The sequence below is a fragment of the Vollenhovia emeryi genome, unplaced genomic scaffold (assembly GCF_000949405.1).
Source record: "Vollenhovia emeryi isolate VEMERY1.0 unplaced genomic scaffold, V.emery_V1.0 DF939215.1, whole genome shotgun sequence".
Lineage (NCBI taxonomy): Eukaryota > Metazoa > Arthropoda > Insecta > Hymenoptera > Formicidae > Vollenhovia > Vollenhovia emeryi.
The window spans coordinates 1,154,086-1,172,518 of NW_011967151.1; the positions used below are offsets into that span (position 1 = coordinate 1,154,086).

Sequence of the window (18,433 nt, forward strand, 5' to 3'; positions counted from 1 at the left end):
TTAAATGATCCGCGCAAATGTCTCCAAAAATGTGAAAGATACGGAAAAGCGTTTCAGACCAAAGTTGTTTGGTTCGAAGGGCGGCATTTAAAATGAGACACCCTGTATAATTAGAAATTTTACATGTTGCGTTAAATTAATCGCTTATTGAATTATTATACGTGTATTCTGTCATTAATATATGTGTAATGTATATTTTTTCATTATGAACTTTAGACACTCTCTAAAATATTGACATATTAAGAGAACCAGCCTACATTTCTTAATCCGATAGAAAAAATTAAAATTGCAAGTCACGGTAATCGAATTAAAATTGAACCTGAGAGAATTACTGTGTCAGATATCAGTGCCTCAGAGATAAACAGAGTTGTCACATTCTTTACAAAACGAGATTAAAAAGTTTTTTTAATTAGATTACTTTATCTTGACAAACGGATTCAAGAAATATAAAAATTCCCTTTTTATATCTTTATAACATCCTAGTGAACACTGAGTATCAGTTACGTTGCATTTATATATTACAATTTCTCACTCACCCATGTTGCGTTTACATGGTTGAGTGAGAAATTGTAACATAAATACTCGGTGCCTAACTGCGATTACAAAAATGTGACTTAACATTGTTTACCTCTGAGGCACTGATACGCTTTCTTATCTAACGCAGAAAATGTTACACATACGATTGAAATTACTGTCGACACCATTGAGATATCGCGAAGAACTTCAGATGTGATTTATTCTTGCACAGATTTACATTTGTTTCACTTCCTTCCTCGGAAAATATCAAGAGTTTTTGTGTTTTGTGTACACATACATAGGGATACCCGCCAGAAAAATATATCTATAAAAGCGTAGATATAAAAATACATCTACGCTTCCTTTCTCTATGTAAAATAGGTCTCTAATTTGCGTTGCACTTTGTCAGTATCCTCGTAAAATCGTTAGATGTTTTCGAGAACTCCGCATTTGTCCTTCCGCGAATCTGCGCAGTCACTCTTGCACTTTAGCTATACCGTTTCTCTTAGCACGCGATCATAGAGCACGCGACGCAATTGTACGTACAAGCGTATGTACAAAGTCCACGTTTCCCCATCAAACGTGGCAGTTGAACATTATTATCGTTGTCAACCCGAAAATTATAATCAACTCGAAATTTCAGGCTCGAGTCGATTATAATTCCTTTATTCTGGGTGGCCAAGAATATCGACATTGAAAGTTCTACCACTCGATCCCATCTTCAGAATTGGCAAAAGGATAAAATTCGAAATAGGTCGTTCGCGCTTAACGCTAAAAGTAACGAAATATCAAAAAGTCGACAAAAAAAACAAAAGTGCGCATTTGTAGATAGTGCGTGTAGTCGCCGTGCTCGTTTCCTCGCCGTTGTTTCGCACATTTTAATACGATAGACTCTCGCGGTAAAAAGAAAACAAAAATATATCGAGATATACGAAAGACTGCCTCAATGTAAAGTGGGCAGTATCACGCAATATGGTAACAACGGATTGGAATACTCTTCAACGACTATGTACAAATGTGTCGGTTTCTTCACTAAGCTAATAGGCATTACATTATTTTACATTCTCAGCATCGGTAGACCGTGTACACTCGATCCACGACCGTAGCACCTTATACCTTCCTAGAATATGGTGTCCGTGTATTAAATACTGCTACATATCTTCGTCTTACGTATTGCCGCGAGATACGACCGTGCCTTTTACAGTGATCCTTGTGAACGTGACGTTCATGTTACTAGAATTACATCGAAACGCGAATTACTCTTGTTGGACAAGCGTTGAACACTTGAGCCGCTATTACAATTGTTCACAATTATTCCTGGGTTTCTTTCGGGGCGGAAGCCAAAATTGAAGAATTAAATTTTATGAAAAAGAAAACATTCTGGAAAGCACTTCTGTTGGCAGTGTTCTAGAAAAATCTGCTGAAGAAGCCCTTCTTCTTCGTGGCTTTCAGGAAGATCTGATCGATATTCTTGAAGACTTCTTCGGCGGACTGGGCGGCATTGATGTAGTGATGGATCCCTTGCAGAGCGTAGTAATCGACGAGAGGTGCGGTCTGCGTGTGATATGTGGTCAATCGTTTCTTCAAGGCATCCTCGTTGTCGTCGGACCTCTTGATCAGGGGCTCCCCGGTGATCTGTCGAGATAAAGATTGCGCTTTAACGTCCAGAACTTGAAGTGAATTCCATAATTTACTCAAGTTACATAACCATGACGCTTTTGCATGTGTCCAGTGCTGAAAACACGCACGCTGTTGCGCGTTATCTCCGGTAGAGATATATTATCAAAATCGTATTCAAGGGTCAGTATGTCGCTAAACTTATCTCTTATTAGCATTTTGCAAACGCACCGATTTGTATCGGGTAAAAAAGAGAGAGAGAGAGAGGACTTTTCCAAACGATATCACACGATGGGTCCATCGTCTTCTTTACCGAGGCTCGTTTTCACTTACGTCGTCCTTCATGGGGACTTTGGGAGGGGCAAACTCCTCGTGGTACGATCTACCGCTGGCCGGATGTATCAGCCTGCCCGTGATTCTTCTGATCAGCAGCTTGTCCTCGATGCCAAACTCGACGACAGCGTCGAGCTGCGTTTTCCTCTTGTTAAGCATCTCGTCGAGCTGTGCGAAAAGAGATTCGGTGATTCTCGCAGTTCCCTCTTTAAAGAGCTGACCTTTCTCCGGCTCACCTTCTCCGCTTGAGGCACGCTCCTCGGAAAGCCGTCCAGCAGGAAGCCACGCTTGCACTCGGGCTTCTCCAGGTTGCTCTCGATCATGCTGACGACCAGATCGTCGCTGACCAACTTGCCCTCGTCCATCACCTTCTTGATCTGAGCCCCGAGGGTGGAACCGGAGCTGACCTCGGCCCTCAGCATGTCACCCGTGGACAGATGGCACACGCAGTACCTGTCCTTGAACAGCGGAGCCTGAAACAATCGCTCAACTTAATCCTCGCAGTTAAGCGCTCCAGCGTGACCTTTGAAACATCTAGTCATTGGTTTTAATGGAAAGTTAACGGCCAGCGCAGGAAGCAATTGGTAAATTGACAAGTATTCAAGGAGACGTTCCCCCCCAAGCTCTCGCAAAGTTAAAACAGAAACGAGGACGAGGAATGTATCGTTGACAGGGCAGACTGATGGCAATCAATCCGTGTCATTTCATTCGGTCACGCGCGAGAGTAATTACCGCGTCGAGCGGCCCGGACTGGAAAAGCAAACGAGGCGCGTGAGGAAGGGATACCTGAGTGCCCTTGCCGCTACCGGGTGGCCCCAGCAGAACGGCGTTAATCCCGCTCGACGGTGTCTCGAGCCTCTCCTTCGGCAGCACGTTCGCTTGCGGCGGCATATTTCACGGTGCCTCGCCGACTGGTCGGGACGGAACGAAACTGCGGGTATCTCCGCGGGAGCGCTGCCGCGTGCGTCGGGGAACCTGGGGACCGGAAACCTGGGAGAGCCGCCGACGACACCGCGTCACCAGGCCACCGCGAGCGATTATCACGCGCGACGAGTCGTCAAGACCATCCCGGTCCGAAGCGCGCGAGGCAAGGTGCGTAGTGCGTACTGCGTGGCGCGTGCGTAAGCAAAGCGGTCTCGACTCTCGCGGTGAATCCCGGCCTTCGTTCGCCCAGGACGCAGTGGCCTCCTCTGTCGACCGCCGCGAGAAGCGACTTCGCCGGCCCGGCGATTTCAATTGTGGACCGACTTCGCTCACGATTAGAGGTGCGGACATTTTCATGCTATCTTTATGCGCAGAAATGTCGCACAGCGCCCCGGGAACGTTTTTAATGTCATTTCTTTACATTTCGGAGTCCCCCAACTTTCGTCTTAACACGTTTTTACAACGCAAAATGATCCTCAACGCGCAAAGTGGCGTCCAAATAACGTGAAAAATCGTGTTCTAGATAAGACAAAGATCTATATTGTTAACATAAATGGTCAGATTTAAGAGTAAAAGTTGTAAGAGAATATCAGATATCCCTTGTAGGATTAGGAAGTTTATCACGCACTAAGAATTAGTAAGCATTAGTAAGCTTCTCTGCGTTCCGTCAGCGAACGGCTGGAAGACTCAGAAAACAGCAGGAAGGGTTTAGTAAATAAAACTGAAGAGAACCACAGGCTTTTGTTGCAGATTCCGTTTCGAATTCTTGCGTTTAATGTTCCCGTTTAGTATTGCAGATACTCATACAAGTTTTGACAAACTGAATTGCACGCAAAGTGTTCTCGGACAGGTTGAAACAGAAACTCCTTGTGACACGTGGAACAGCCAAATCGCATGGAAATCGCGGTGTTCCGTTCCCTTCTTCGAAGACGATGGAGACGAAGACGGGTGACAATTAAAAGCGAACGTTTCTCGCTGCACGCTGTAATCGGCGTTCACGCTCGTCCCTTCGTACGCGAAAGCCTCTCCAACCGAAGCGTTATTCGCGAATTCGTCAATTCTTTCACGTAACAAATTCGATATAAACAGACATTGATTCCAAGCGTTGATCAATCTAAGCTCGAGCGAGCCGCTCGCATATCCCGTATAAAAATATCGCTCCTGAGAGCCGAGAAGTTACGTTCCCCGCGAGGATTAGAACGACCTGCGATTTACAATCGCAGACCGCGCGCGAAGGAAACAAGTCGACGAAGGGCTCGAAGGGATAATCGAAGGAAGGAAAGGCGTACGGCCGTTAATTACAGTCGGCGAGAAGCGATCGCGCAAAACGCATTACGTAATGCAAATAGAAGAGATTTCGGCAGCCTCTTTGTTACATGTTATATGCAAAAATAGACTTTACTATCACCCCCTTGCGCCAACGAGGAACGACGAGAGGAACCGTCCGTTAAGGGAACCGCGGTCGAAACGTCCAACTCCTCTGCGCTTTTCTTCCTCCTCCTCTTTCTGTCTCTCCCCGCGACAGATCTTCATTAATAATCGCGATTCCGTCCACGACGAGAGATTCACTCGCGGAAACCTGCTTCTATTTGCCCCGGGTAGTCGCCGAGGGTAGTGTCGCTTCTTCTTCGGTCGTTCATCGTGAAATATCGTTACGCGAACCGCATTTGCCATGGTATTCCTCCAACAGCGGGTATATAATTATTGTCTATGTATATATGTATGTGTATGCGTGTATACATATATATGTGTATATTTATAGGTTCTACAAAATCGCGTCTCGCGTGTTTTAGATATATCACCCTTGGCTTGGTCGCTTTTCAACCGCGATTTTACACAGAGATGAGGAATCGCCTCGCCAGGCCTACGAACGACTTCCGGCGAGGTGACGTGTTCTACGGAAATGTCCGCGGATATGGCGAGATGCGTGACGAGCGGCGCTTTAACTGCCTTTTCCTTTCCCTCGAGATGAACTGCCCACCAGTGTCTTCTTCCCCCAAATCTTTGCATGGGTTTCCGATGAACTGTCGCAAAACGAAAATTGACCGCGCGCCAGTCCAGCCCTCGATATCGCACAATCGAGGGGAGCGCGCGGCCGTTCAAACCAACATCGCTCGTTTGATTGGAATTTCATGGTCAATATATAAGGACGGCGTACAAATGGATGAATACACGTAGACGTACTACAGCTCTAGATGCGAGGAGACGCGGAAAGTAACAGACGTGACGCGGAAAGAAATACCGTGCTTGTACGATCGGAGGTGCGGGTCTCGTAAACGCAGTGCCCCGGCGAATAAACGAATTAACGTGTACGCTCGACTCAAGAGTTTACGCGATCGTAAATTATACAATAGCCCTCGGCTTAATCGCGCACATCAATTGTAAATCAGTCTGGGGCAGCCTGAGCCAGTATAAACCACTGATCGCCGTGACTCGTCGCGATATAAATAATCAACTTCTATAGTCAATAAATAGATCTAATAAATATCTAATAAATATCAGCAATTCTGTACAAATAATAATACTCTGATTGTAAATACTAAAAAGCAGAGACTCATGTAGGCTATACGAGTAAAAAGCTGCGACGGAATCATGTCCCTTGTTTCGCGTAGGAGCGGACACAATTAACGCATGCGACACCGGAGAGAAAAATCATAGCGGTCGAGATGAACCCCCCCCTTAAATTATGTTATCCGTATCCGTACAAACGTTTCAGTACAAATGATACTATTATACAGCGTCATATCGTAATAGAGACTTATGAAACTGGTGGGTTATGAAATCCGCTAGAACTTATAGAAGATTGCTTATTTGTATAAGTCCTAAAGTATATAATGCGTTAGGATTTTATCGGTATCAGATATTGCATGTTACTTGGTGTTAACCGTTTAGCCTCCTAGAAAATTTGTGTACACGTAGCATATGATTCTTTCGAACCCCCTCCGTCCCACCACCGCGTTACACCTTCCCCCCTCCCCTCCCCCCGAAACGGATGGTTCACATATATGTCATATAGTAACGTCTCAAGCTTATTTGGTCGCAAACGACTCGTCAACAATGTATCTAACGTCCTAAGAATGGCGCAATATTAATTAAACATCTCCCTTTCCCCTCCGCGCGTGTTTACAATGATTAGTCTTGCAGAAGCATCGTTCTAATTCGATTTCTTTTATCACACATTTTTCTCCCCCTTCTTCGAAGGCTCGAGGATCCACCGTTGCGAATATTTTATATTTCAGTCACCCTCGGAAGCGACCTCGGAAAAACGAAACACTTAGGATACTCTCGAAAGCTCGCGAAAACTGCGCTAAAATTGTACTATTCGGTTGTGAACGATGCAACTAGGGCTCTATCTAAGAACTCTAAGCCAACATATGACGATACACAACTGACGCGATCGACGGCAGCGGTTTGTCCGACGATCGACGTCTAATTACTCGCGACGCCGCGAAATACACCGAGCGAGAGTAAGATCATTTATCGGCAAAAGGAAGTTACGCGTGTCGTCGACAGAACTCTATGGACGAAAGTGTCACGCGTCTCTCTTTTTCTCTCTCTTTCTCTCTCTCATTCTCACTCTCACTCTCTCTCTCACAACAATATTAAACTTTGGAATAATCGCGTACAGCCGATATTTGATTACTCGGGTCGCAAGTAGAAACTACCATTTACAGAATACATACTTCTTCATGCAGATTCTCCTTATAACGAATTATAAGCGATCGAACGCGAGGACGCGTGCGATTTAACGTCGGGATCCCTCCTGGCTCCCGCTTGCCGCTGACTATAGCGTGTACATCGTTATAGAAATTGTAGTGTGATCGACATACGAGATCATTGTCTCGTAATCCATTGTGCGCGTGCACGTATACACCCCTTAATTCAAACATTTTGTACAATTTAGTAAACGCCATTCCGTGCTCGCGAACGAGTTCGTCCAATCTGTAAGCAAACCGCGACAATCTCGCTCGACCGATCGTTCGCGGCGCGAAGGTCGCGAAACGTGAGGCTTCTCCCTCCGTCTTGTCCACCTCTCGTTATGCATAATTAGTATAAAATTCCCGTGAACGTAAAAATCCTGTTCAACTTAACGTTCCTCGTATCGCGAACGCAAAGGCGTCACTCGACAAATCTCCCGTACGCCGTGTCGCGTAAGAAAGGTACACAAAATGACGCAACTCATCGTCTAGTTTAAATGCTGTAAAAGATTTCCAAAAAACCGTCCGCCGCCTGGAAAAATCCTCGAGACACCGCTCCGAACGGTGAATGCGGTGTCCCTTGACGGGACTGCGGCGATCTGCGGAGACGAGCCAAAGATCTAACACACTAGCGGGTCCTCTAGTGTGTTAGTCGCCTATTTCATATAGTCTCCTGACTGTTCACCGACTGCGAGCTGCGTGACGTTTTCCGACTGATCGGTTCCAGATACGCCGCGGGCGCCCAACCCTCCAGGCCGCTACCTATCAGCTTGATGAACCACCAGCCGGCACAGCCGACCTTGAGAAGCTCCAAGGTATCACCCTCGCGCATCGTGACTTCCGACTGTCCCACCGCGCAATAATCGGCCAACGCCACGTATCTTCCGCCCTGCGATCGTGAGACAAATGTATGTATCTGCCGAGTTTTACTGTTGAGAACGCAACAAAACTGATATAAAAATTCTTAAAAGAGATACGCATCCGGATGGATCAAATTTTTCATTTAAAATTGATTTAAAAAGTAAAAGTCGACACAGAAGTTAGAAACTGGAAGCTAACAAAATTGCCAAGCTTTCTACGCTAGTCTAAGATCTAATCTCGACGCTTGACTTCCGCAACGAGTGGAAAGACTCACAGGTGCCGGTCCCGGACTGTCGCCAAAGGCGTCTTCCTCGTCCGTGTTGCTGTTCTCCGAACTCCACGCCGTATCCTCCTCCGTGGACTGCGACACGTCGGTCATGTGGGAGATAACGCTGTTGCTGTCGACGGATAACGTTCGCAGAGATCCCGATATACTGCCTTGCGCTTCCCACGAAATAGTTTGCCGCAACGGCCTTTGGGGAAAGACAAAAAAATGACGGAATATCCCAAGAATATAAGTACTCTTAATTTTCACGTACTTATGATTGGATTTGCCAAGAGCCGAATTCTGTTTGCCTTTAAGTTCGGCTAGCTGGGACATCAGAACGCCTTTGATCTGACGTACCCAGGATTGCTTCACGTCGATGTTCTGCGCTTGTATCGTGTGCACCTCAGCTCTACCCTGCAACCATATTTCGAATCGCTTGGCATCACCTTTCACCGACTCCGTCAAACCAATCTGCGACATCTGTATTAAGTAGAATTACGATTGGAACGTTCGTATGCGCTTAAATGGAAAAAAGAGATAACTCTAAGATTGAAAGGTACCTTCAAATATCTCTTAAAGTGATACGTGGCTTTGTCGTGGGCCTGAGGCTTGCTATGCTTACAAAATATCATTGCCTTCTCGTATAAGAAAATATGTCGTTGAGATGGTTTTAGTCGCAACAATCGCTCCCGCTTACTACTGCTCCAGACGCTAAATGAGCCTTGTAACAATAATTCACCCTGTGCACTCAGATCGCCCTGCAAGAATACGAAGATACGAAGTAGAATAAGAGAAAAGGTATAAAACGTGAGAAATCGTGGGGAAATGAAGCCAATGAAAAGTGCTTACTCCAAAACCCGTTATCGCAGTTTGATGCATGCTGTCATTGACGCACTTTAACACAACTAGCATGCAGTCCAGTGCCTCCTGCAACTCGGTGCAGCACGAAGGCTCGTCGCTATACTTTAACAAATCCTTTAACAACAACTGGTACTTGGTAATTCGCTGAACGGGCTTGAGAAGGTATGCAGCGAGCGGCAGCTTGTGGCCAAGCTTCTGCTGGCAGGCCGCAAGAAACTGCGGCTCGCTTTGTATCTGTTCGCGCAATCTCTCAGATCGCGTAATGTTTTGACAATAATAACTGTACAATCTGAAGAACATCTCGCGCTAGAAACATATGTAAAGTTAGTTGTTAAGCGGTACGCAGCGTGTATATGCAAGCGCTACGCACTCACCCTTTGGACGAAGCACAAAGCGACGAGCTCAGTGTTCGAAATGCAATTCTCCAAGTCCCGCAGGAACGTCTCCCCGTGAAAAATACAAATATCCTCTAAATTTCCAAACAACACGTCCGCTTTGCCAACTAGTGCCGCGGGTATCAAATGCGCCATCGCCTCGTTCGTCATTTCCATCTTGTAGCCTTTGACGATCGAGCCGAGCTCGGCGACGTAGATTCGCTCGGTTTCCACGAGTTCCGTCAAGACGTGGCCGCGCTTTAAGCGCAGAGCTTCGACGTCCCGAGGTTCGCTCTCCGGCGACGAAGACTCTCCCTCTATAGGACTCATCTCCATCTTAAACAAAGATAATAAACTTAATTTTATATTTATATATATATAGAATGTCAGAAATTTGTAAAATAATATAAAAATAATAAGCATATATCATATAAGTTTTAAGATATTGAATAGAAAAGGAAATTCACCTTTGGCATGGTATTAGCTTTCTTGAGAATTCTGCCGGACTTAACGATTTGAGGCAGTGATTGTAAGGGTTTGACTGGTTCTGGAGTGACGGTTTGTACTGGTCTGGCTGGTTTAATCAACTGCTGTTTTAGTGCCATTATCCTCTTGTCGCACATCAGGGACACATCCTCTATCCTTTGCAGAACCTACGAGACAGATATCGGATCGAGATCGCGCGTCTCGTAATCAGAAATATCTCGGAAATACGCACTTGCGTAATGAGCGCTTTAGTCTCCGGCATCACGGAGTCCTGGAAGATACATCGGGGATGGTGAAACTCCTCCGCGGCTTCGATCAACTGCTGCAGCTCTTGGAGCGCCTGATCCGGCAACGTCGTGCTATTCTGCGACGCTAGCAATTCTATCCCTCGCGTACACCATGTGTTAGCCTAGACAGTTAACAAGGAATTTAAAAATATGTTCTGTAATATTGTTCCGCAACGCTGTATCTCTACAAGCTATGGTAGCACTGTAGAACAAGAAAGAAAGTACAAGGAGCGAAAAGAAGAAAGAGCTAAAAGGCTGCAGAGCCCGTAGAGCAAAAATCTTACAGAATACAGGACTTAATTTTTAATCGAGGGGAGAGCAGGTGTGAAACGCAAGCCGGGCGCACCTTATCTATACGCTCCATAAGTTCCCTGCACTTGGTCAGCATGTGCAGTCGTCTCTCTAGTCTCTGGCTGAGAATAGTGCAGACTCTTTGCAATTCCACACATTTGGGCTCCACAACGTCCGTCGGGCACTGATGCCTGCCGGACAACAGCTGCTGGCCAGCGGATATCACCTCCTCCGCTCGATCTATATCTCCCTATAAACACATGTAATTATATTTATGCACGACAACGCGATTACGTGTTGATATATGAAAATGAAGGTGCTACGAACAACCATGGCATGTTTCTTAAGTCTCATTAAATCGTCTAGAAAGAAAGCTTCTCGTGTAAGAAAATGAAAAACATATGCTATTTTGTGCGTGCAATGCAGAGAGATCGAGAAATCATAGTCACATTCTCAAAAGTTCATCGTGCCAGTGATCGAACATGAATCAAATCTCCACCGGTTTTCCGATGACACGTATGCGTGCATTTCAACTAGAAAGAAAAGAAGTAAGAGAACGAAAGTAAGACGTTAGCTTAAACGTGTAATCAAAATTCAATTCATGTATGCGCCTACGAAAATATACTTGTCGAAACGTAACGCTTTCTATTTGACTCCAAGACATGAGTATAAGACTGAGATATATACGTGAGATACGTAGACACTAAGGTATATATATATCAAAATCACTGTGTCTCAAAATGTATAAACTCTATTACAGAATACATGTATTTTGTTAAGTGGATTGCTTACCAAGACCCAAATCCACATGGTATGCAACAAATAGGACTATCGACAAAATGAGGAAAGCGGTGCAAAGTAACATTTGTGCATGATGTGCGTTATATATGTTACTGCTGGTAATCACGTTCAAACCAGAATTTACGTGTTATTACATGTAAACACGACGACAGATAATAAGGTGATAAATTCGTTCCTGGCATAATCGCGATTCGCAAGTGGAATTCACATTTTTATCTCGTTACGGAATTGACATCGCAGGAATAGAAATTTAATATTTCATAGTTAATAAAAATACTGGTTTGAATGGTGCATTTTGATGCTTCAAGTGCAATGAATGACATGTACATGACTTCTGAAGTTCGAAGTTAGCAATGTTGTTGAATTGCTTTCGCTAAGCCCTCGTATAATCATATTGTTTTCACATAACGGGTCTTTAATTTTGTGTCTCAACAAACAACTACTTTATGCAGTAGGACATCACTTTTGCCTCTATAATTTCACACGCTATTTGAAAATGCAAAATCCCTGCACTCTCAAGTATTTTACCAGTAAAACGATCAGATACATTAATTCCATTATATCGCGGTATCTCGACAAGTTACTAGTTAAAAAAACCGCCACGTACTCTGCATATTCGCTGAAATGCCGTTGTGTCGTGCAACAATTGCTCCACTCTCGCCTGCGTCTCGCCGACCTCCGTCATTTCTTCCGCCGTCTTCAGATGCTGATCTAACGTCGCCTGCAATTCCCGAAAATCCTGCTCGAACTGCCGCAGAGCCAGACAGTGCCTCAAGCGTGAACTGTGATGCGACCAAAACAGGTCGAAGGTTCGCTCGGTTTCCTCCAACTGGACGAGTAGTCTGAAATTGAATTGAATCGTTAAAAACTGCAGTATACCCGAAAAAAACATGTTATAATAGTCCAAGAGTATTTAATTTATAGAGGAGTCCTCTGTTACGTTATTTTCAACCAAATTCAATCACAAATCTTCTTTCGCAACGATTACACTAACAATCAATTTTCCTAAACAGGTTTCACTCGGAAGACAATGAATTTATGGTGGAACCAACAGATGATGTCTATTAAATTTAGTAGAAACTTCGCTATCTCATATTAGACGACTTCAGTTTTCGAACAAAACGCAAATCATTAGCAAAATTCACGAATGTTATGCAGAAAAGTCGTACTTTGTTATTGCGTTTATCGAATGTTTCGCGTTACCTCTCTACTGCAGCGACATTTCCTAATCTGTCGGCCGTTCCTTTTCCAGTTAGCTGTCGTACGCTATCCAACAGAGCTTCTCCGTGCCTGGCAGCGCTGAGAATTTCTTCCTTCAGCTCGTTATACTCAGCTTGTTGCTGCGACAATAACGTTGTCGTGGCGATAGTGTTGTTAGGAAATTCCACTTCGGCCAAACGTCGCGTGAAAGAGTCTAACGCGAGAGACACGTCCTGTGTCATCGATGAAAACTTTTCCAAACTCTGCGCAGAAAAAGAACAATAACGAAAGTGCATCGATGCAAAAACGCACCAGTCAATTCCATCTGGTATCGCTAAACTCATGTTTGGCGTATTTACAATTCTGTTCTGTATCCAAGTGTGATGGCAATACGGTAAATCGCCGCCTAGTTGCTCGGTGAGCTGCTCCGACTCTATGAATTCGTGCAGCTCGGCGACGTTGGCTAAGAATATGACCCTGAACTTGAAATCCTCCCGGAACAATTTATTCGACACTTCCGAGATTGCCTTTTGCAGAAATCCGACTGGCCGTAGCACGTACGCGACGTGTACCAAACCGGGGAAAAATGCCTGGGAAAGGAAAGCGTAGAACTTGTGACGAGAGAACAATTGTGTTTCAATCTATATATTTTTCTCTCCAAGTTTTAAAACAGATAAACGCGTATGAATTATTGCGTTGAATGCACTTACAGAAATCTTTAGGAGCACCGTTTTCACTGAATTCCACTTATCGTTTCTCCGATCAATTATCAAATGGAACCCAAGATCAGCTTCTTGCAACCTAAGTGACAAAGTTTGACATGTCAATTAATTTGATTGTATTCAAGTAATTTTATCTGATTCATTTAGTCGTAAAAAAAAACGGAATCTCCATGCATTGAATTAATCGCGTTAAATTGATCAGCTGTATCCTTACGTTGGCACAGAAGTGAGATACAGCATGAGACGCTGATAATCCAAATCAGTCAAATTATGAAAATTGCCATTGTCCGGAAATGTGATTATAGGACATCCCTCTCGCGTTTTCCCTCCTGAAAAGAACGTACGCTGTTTAACAAACTCTTAATCTCGACGGGAGTAAAATCTCGGAGCATCTTGCAGCGTTAAATATCTACCAGTAATAATAGCGTATTGTGCCTGGAGAAGGTCTGCAACGTCTCGAACTGCCAAGTCTCCATTTTCTATCTCGCCTGTCATACTCTCTACATCTTCTGAAACCAAATATCGTCCTTTCCATTATCACGCCAATATTTTTCAGAATACATCTCAGACTTACAGCGTTTCCTTATGGGAAAAAACGCTCAAGAGTTAACACTCGATTGTCCGAATTTACTCTCAGTATTGGGTGTAAACATCCAGATTTAAATATTTACACCCAAATTTGAGAGTAAATTCGGACAATACTCTGTCCGTCTGAGTGTCAACACTCAAAACTTGAGTGTTCTTTTTTCCGTAAGGGTTGCTCACAAAATTAAATAATTCATGATAAATTCCCGAATGTTAAGATTGACCGAGGACGTAGTATATTTAAAATTTAAAAGCTGCTCAAGCGTATGCACAATTAGAAATGAATTATCGCTTCCTCTGGCATTCTCGCGTATTTGGATATTTGCGGCGTTACGCACACATGTACACCCGCGATATAAATCCCTGGAATATTTTTAACGTAATCACAGCGGTGGAAATTTTTACCATGTATTTTAATCTTGGATTAGAATAACGAAACTCGCGTGTCCGAATTACTTGGGAAGAACTGCACTTCGGTAAATGTCACGGTGTCGTTTAATTATGGTAAAAAGCTCAAATGGCCTAACGATCCCAGCTGACACTCTCTTATGCAATGTTTATCGCGAGTGCACGGCTCAGGTCTCGCTGGTGTACTGAATGTGAGTATACCTGATCAGAGGTTGCACTCACATGACCTTGCTGATGCCACTGAGCTGAAACAGTTCCCTGCAGTACCCACAATATTGCTGATATAACTGTAAACCAAGAGGCTCTCAAACGGGAGACTTATATCCCTAATTATGCCCAAGAATCTCGAAAGACGAGGCTGTTAATTTCTAACTACCGATACATTCTAGAAAGGCACGCAGTCTCGCAACGGTTTAACGCCGCTCCCGTACTTGTTTGCACGGGAAACAGAAACAGACTTTCAGACACGAATGTCCATTAGAAGGGAACGAGATTGACTACAAATTATCTACTAACGCTTGTGATCTTTTAACATTTCCGAGACTGTCGTGACTTCTATGGCAATTGCGATACCAGAATTCGACGTGCTACTCAAAAATTTAATCTTATTGTTGGATTTTATCGGACAGTCGATTGATCTAATTTAATTCGATTTTGTTCTACGTGGAAATGAGCATCGAACGTATCTTTTTCTCGCCATACACGGTACAAAGAAAATGTGCACACTCTGTGCACACAATACATAATATTTGTTGTTACAGCAATGACTGTAACGAGATTTCGCGTTCGCGTACGAATTGAGAAGCACTGCAGCTGCTACTATAGTTATATACTCGATTTCCATGTCTGGTATTCGCGGAAGATAAGAAATGTCAGGATTCCGTACTTTTGGATCGGCGGACTCCTCGTACGTGCAAAAGAGCGATGACGGAGGATCGCGAGAAATGAAAATTTCACTGTACAGTTTCAAAGAAAAAAGTTTTATTGTAGGAAATAAGATAGACTATACATATTTTTAACAAATATAATTCGTACAATTAACATTCGCCCCGCTTCTATTACGATATATATGTATAAGTCTTATCTACGAATATATTATCTATAAACGTTTGGCTAAATGCTTTTTATTGGTCGTAAGAATATTTCGTGCAGTTATCGTTTCTAGCGGAACGTAATTTATTTATTCATCAAGGCGGCGCAACGAAAGATATATTTTAGCAAAACTGCACGTAATACAGCACAAGTACTTTTGTACGGTTCATATTTATCAAGGGATTATCGTACACATTTCTCATATATTATATGTAACCATGATCTAGAATTCGAAACGGGGAACACTTGTCGAGAAATCCGAGACTTATGGAGCAAGCATCTATCGCATCCATATGTATATACATGCACATCATTTGTACAAAAGTATTTTCTCATTTTCCTTTCGCAGTCCGCCACAGTTATACCGCTTTCGTTTTCGACAGAGCGATAGCGGGACTGTTGACTATCAGCCCGCGCGGGATGACCTGGTAACTCATGGTGCAGTCCTGTAACTTTCTGATAGGCGTCAGCACGTAGGTTTCGCCCTGCCCTAGAGCGCCGGTTATCACCAGCGGCAGTATCGCGCCACCCTTCGCCTCCGGCTCCGACTTGGGCGACTTCCGCTGGCCCGTGTCGTCCCTCGCGTCAGGCTCGGCCGTACCGTGATTCTGAGCGCCCTGATTCCTCACGACGAACTCGAGCTTGGCGAACTTGACCTGCGGGAACTGCACCTTCATAAAACGCCGAAACGTCGAGTAGCCCATGCTCTTAACGTTGGGCGACACCTTCTTGCAGTACTGCGTGTACAAGTCGTGCACCGTTTTCCGCGTGACGTCCGACGGCAAGTGCAACGGTGCGTTCTTGGCGAGCTTGGTCTTCTGCTTCGTCTCCTGCAGCTCGATGAAGCTCTTGAGGAACTCCGTCGCGATCTTGTATATGTCCAGCGAGAACGTGTTGTGCGGCACCTTGCCGTGATTGCCGTGCACGCGCGGCGTCACGCCGTGCGTCATCAAGTGCTTCCGGATCCGCTTGATCTGATAATGCGTGCAGTTCTCCAGGTACAGAAAAGCGTCCAGGCAAACTCGGCGACCCTGATAGACGTACTGCGCCCGTAATCTACGTCGCTCCGTGTGCCGGGCGGTCTGATACGGGTCCGTCAGGCAGGCCATCGTCACGCCCATCAGATACATGTCGTGCTCGGCCTTGGTCAGCTCCGCGATATTCAGTCTGTGCCGATAGACCACCTCGGGGTTTAGGTCCTTGAAGCACTGATCGTCGACGCACTCGCAGCCTCTCTTGAAGCGTTCCAGCACCTGGGCCGGACTGTCCTCCAGCTTCGTGGGATCGTAACTCGTCTGACCCACGTTCCGAGCCTTCTTCATCTTCGTCTTCGCGACCAGCTTCTTCGACTTGCCGGCGCTCTTGCGTTCCTATAACGAGGGTGAATCAGGCGAATTGTCAATTTTAGATGGCCGAAAACTGTCTAATAAAATCTATTAAATCTAAATGTATCGGGAAGTTAGGTATCAAAAGATTAACGTCTATAAACAAGTTTTGTGCGATTCTTTTCGAAGAAAAGTGAAATTTGCACGTAGAAATAGATGCAACGCAATGATTTAGAATGTTACCTCCTTCTCTGCATTTGTTACTTCCGGCTCCTTAGTCGCTTTGCTCTTATCAGCAGCAGCAACAGCAGCAGCCTGTGTACTAGCTCTCGCTATTTCCTTATTGTCTTCCAACTCCATGTTATATCTCGATTTGTACAATAGTTTCCTGTCACGACAAGATAACATATCTCAGAATGGACAGAATAATCACATAAATTTCAAGAAACAAGATTTGGAGACTACCGTCGTACACAAGACAGATCTACTTCTCAGAAGCCAATGATAATTTTGCTCGTAACTTTTGACAATTCCCAAGCGTTAGTCTCCTTTCAATTTTACCGCGTTTCCCTCCCTCTTTAAATAATAAATACACACCGACTTGGTTCCGAGAGCGCGAGAGAGCGCGGCCGCGTTAAAAGAAAAACAGACGCCCATATGTTCAGCTGCGCCTTCTGCACCCAGGACAGAAGCGAGCGAGTGCACCCGCTCCAGGGGCGAGGGAGAGGAAGCGGAGCGGAGTGTACGTGGCGCGACTAGGAGGACGAGCTCCAGGGGATGCGCTTCCTCCGTCCGCGTGTCGCGCGCGCGGGGGAAGCCCCCGGCGTGCCGAGGTGTCGCGCGGGAGTGCAGAAGGTGCAGCCGCGGCGCGCGGCGCGGCGGCCACCTAAGGTCGAGAATCGCTGATCGCGCCCCTCGGTCACCAACTTTCGTCCCTACGGCCCGCTACGTCGGCCGGTTCTACTCACCGTGATTCGATGGGGTGCCGCGGGGCCCGCGGCTCGGACGGGTCGTCAGGTCGCCGGACGTCGGATCGACAGGACCGTTCAGTGCGAGCAGCAACGAAACCGCGCCGTAATTCACCAGTCAGCGCACCGGAGTCTCCCGACGATATGGCGAACGTACAGCATGGCGAACGTCGCGTCGCACGCGGCGACGGAAGGCGCGGCGGGGGCACCCGGCCAGGGCCGTGCGCGAGAGCCGCGGCGCCCCGTGCCGCCCGTCCCGCTGTCGCGCCGCGATAAAAGGTATCGCGGGCGCGCCCGAGGACTTGCCTTGGTAGCAAAGGAAACGCTTCGATTACGCCCTTCTGTCTTAACCTTCGGGCTGCTGGCATGTGTTCGATAAAATAGCGCTGTTTTTCCCCAAAATTTATAAATGACGTACACATTCGCGCGGAATATCGGGACTTGAGAGCTTATACGTAAGTGGGGCTTTCGCGGTAGTCGGAAGGTTGAGACTTTGTGTAGACAGAACCCGTTTTCTTTTTTGCCGTGAAAATAAAATACCAGAGTATTATTCGTTTGGCAGAATGAGAAATGTAGCTGATAGTTCAGTTCCTTTGCAGTTCAGGTGATAATCGAGCTGTTTGCGCGTTGCGTCTTAAGCCTTGTCAACATCCGTAAAGATTGTGCGTACGATCCAAGAACTGTGTCCGAGTCTAGTTAGTCTAGCTTTCATGGAATAGCTGCAAGTTGATTGGCTACACGTTTCTCGGAACTAGAACTTGGACACAGTTCTTGGATCGTGGACACACAAGGCTTTAAGGCCTGTATCCACGATGC

The 18,433-nt window shown here is 45.4% G+C and overlaps 3 protein-coding genes across 8 annotated transcripts in view; all 3 read right to left on the reverse strand.

Moving 5' to 3' along the window:
• Window positions 1-703: 703 nt before the first annotated feature.
• LOC105561009 (adenylate kinase) lies at window positions 704-3,650 on the reverse strand. Its single transcript, XM_012010619.1, has 4 exons — window positions 3,253-3,650; window positions 2,703-2,939; window positions 2,467-2,634; window positions 704-2,151 (listed from the first exon to the last, which is right to left on the reverse strand). Exons 1-4 carry the CDS (start codon window positions 3,355-3,357, stop codon window positions 1,924-1,926), a joined length of 738 nt encoding a protein of 245 aa, XP_011866009.1. The 5' UTR covers window positions 3,358-3,650; the 3' UTR covers window positions 704-1,923.
• A 479-nt stretch (window positions 3,651-4,129) lies between these two features.
• Window positions 4,130-18,433, reverse strand: part of LOC105561011 (guanine nucleotide exchange factor DBS-like) — a 34,048-nt gene continuing 19,744 nt past the window's right edge. For 3 of the 5 annotated variants that reach the window (XM_012010622.1, XM_012010624.1, XM_012010625.1), the window contains 15 exons: window positions 13,653-13,748; window positions 13,454-13,568; window positions 13,228-13,318; window positions 12,877-13,107; window positions 12,521-12,780; window positions 11,925-12,159; window positions 10,572-10,766; window positions 10,171-10,347; window positions 9,920-10,105; window positions 9,453-9,788; window positions 9,067-9,384; window positions 8,778-8,975; window positions 8,489-8,697; window positions 8,224-8,422; window positions 4,130-7,977 (listed from right to left, as the gene is read on the reverse strand). In XM_012010622.1, coding sequence (XP_011866012.1) covers window positions 7,750-7,977; window positions 8,224-8,422; window positions 8,489-8,697; window positions 8,778-8,975; window positions 9,067-9,384; window positions 9,453-9,788; window positions 9,920-10,105; window positions 10,171-10,347; window positions 10,572-10,766; window positions 11,925-12,159; window positions 12,521-12,780; window positions 12,877-13,107; window positions 13,228-13,318; window positions 13,454-13,568; window positions 13,653-13,748 — 3,074 coding nt within the window. In that variant the 3' untranslated portion in view covers window positions 4,130-7,749. The remainder of the gene's footprint in view (window positions 7,978-8,223; window positions 8,423-8,488; window positions 8,698-8,777; window positions 8,976-9,066; window positions 9,385-9,452; window positions 9,789-9,919; window positions 10,106-10,170; window positions 10,348-10,571; window positions 10,767-11,924; window positions 12,160-12,520; window positions 12,781-12,876; window positions 13,108-13,227; window positions 13,319-13,453; window positions 13,569-13,652; window positions 13,749-18,433) is intronic. The other 2 variants (XM_012010623.1, XM_012010626.1) reach the window with 1 other exon arrangement.
• Window positions 15,199-18,427, reverse strand: LOC105561010. Of its 2 annotated transcripts, none has more exons than XM_012010620.1 (3): window positions 17,618-18,427; window positions 16,893-17,037; window positions 15,199-16,694 (listed from the first exon to the last, which is right to left on the reverse strand). In XM_012010620.1, exons 1-3 carry the CDS (start codon window positions 18,037-18,039, stop codon window positions 15,684-15,686), a joined length of 1,578 nt encoding a protein of 525 aa, XP_011866010.1. In that variant the 5' UTR covers window positions 18,040-18,427; the 3' UTR covers window positions 15,199-15,683. The 2 variants fall into 2 exon arrangements, with proteins under 2 accessions (XP_011866010.1, XP_011866011.1); XM_012010621.1 differs by lacking the exon at window positions 17,618-18,427 and adding an exon at window positions 17,247-17,605.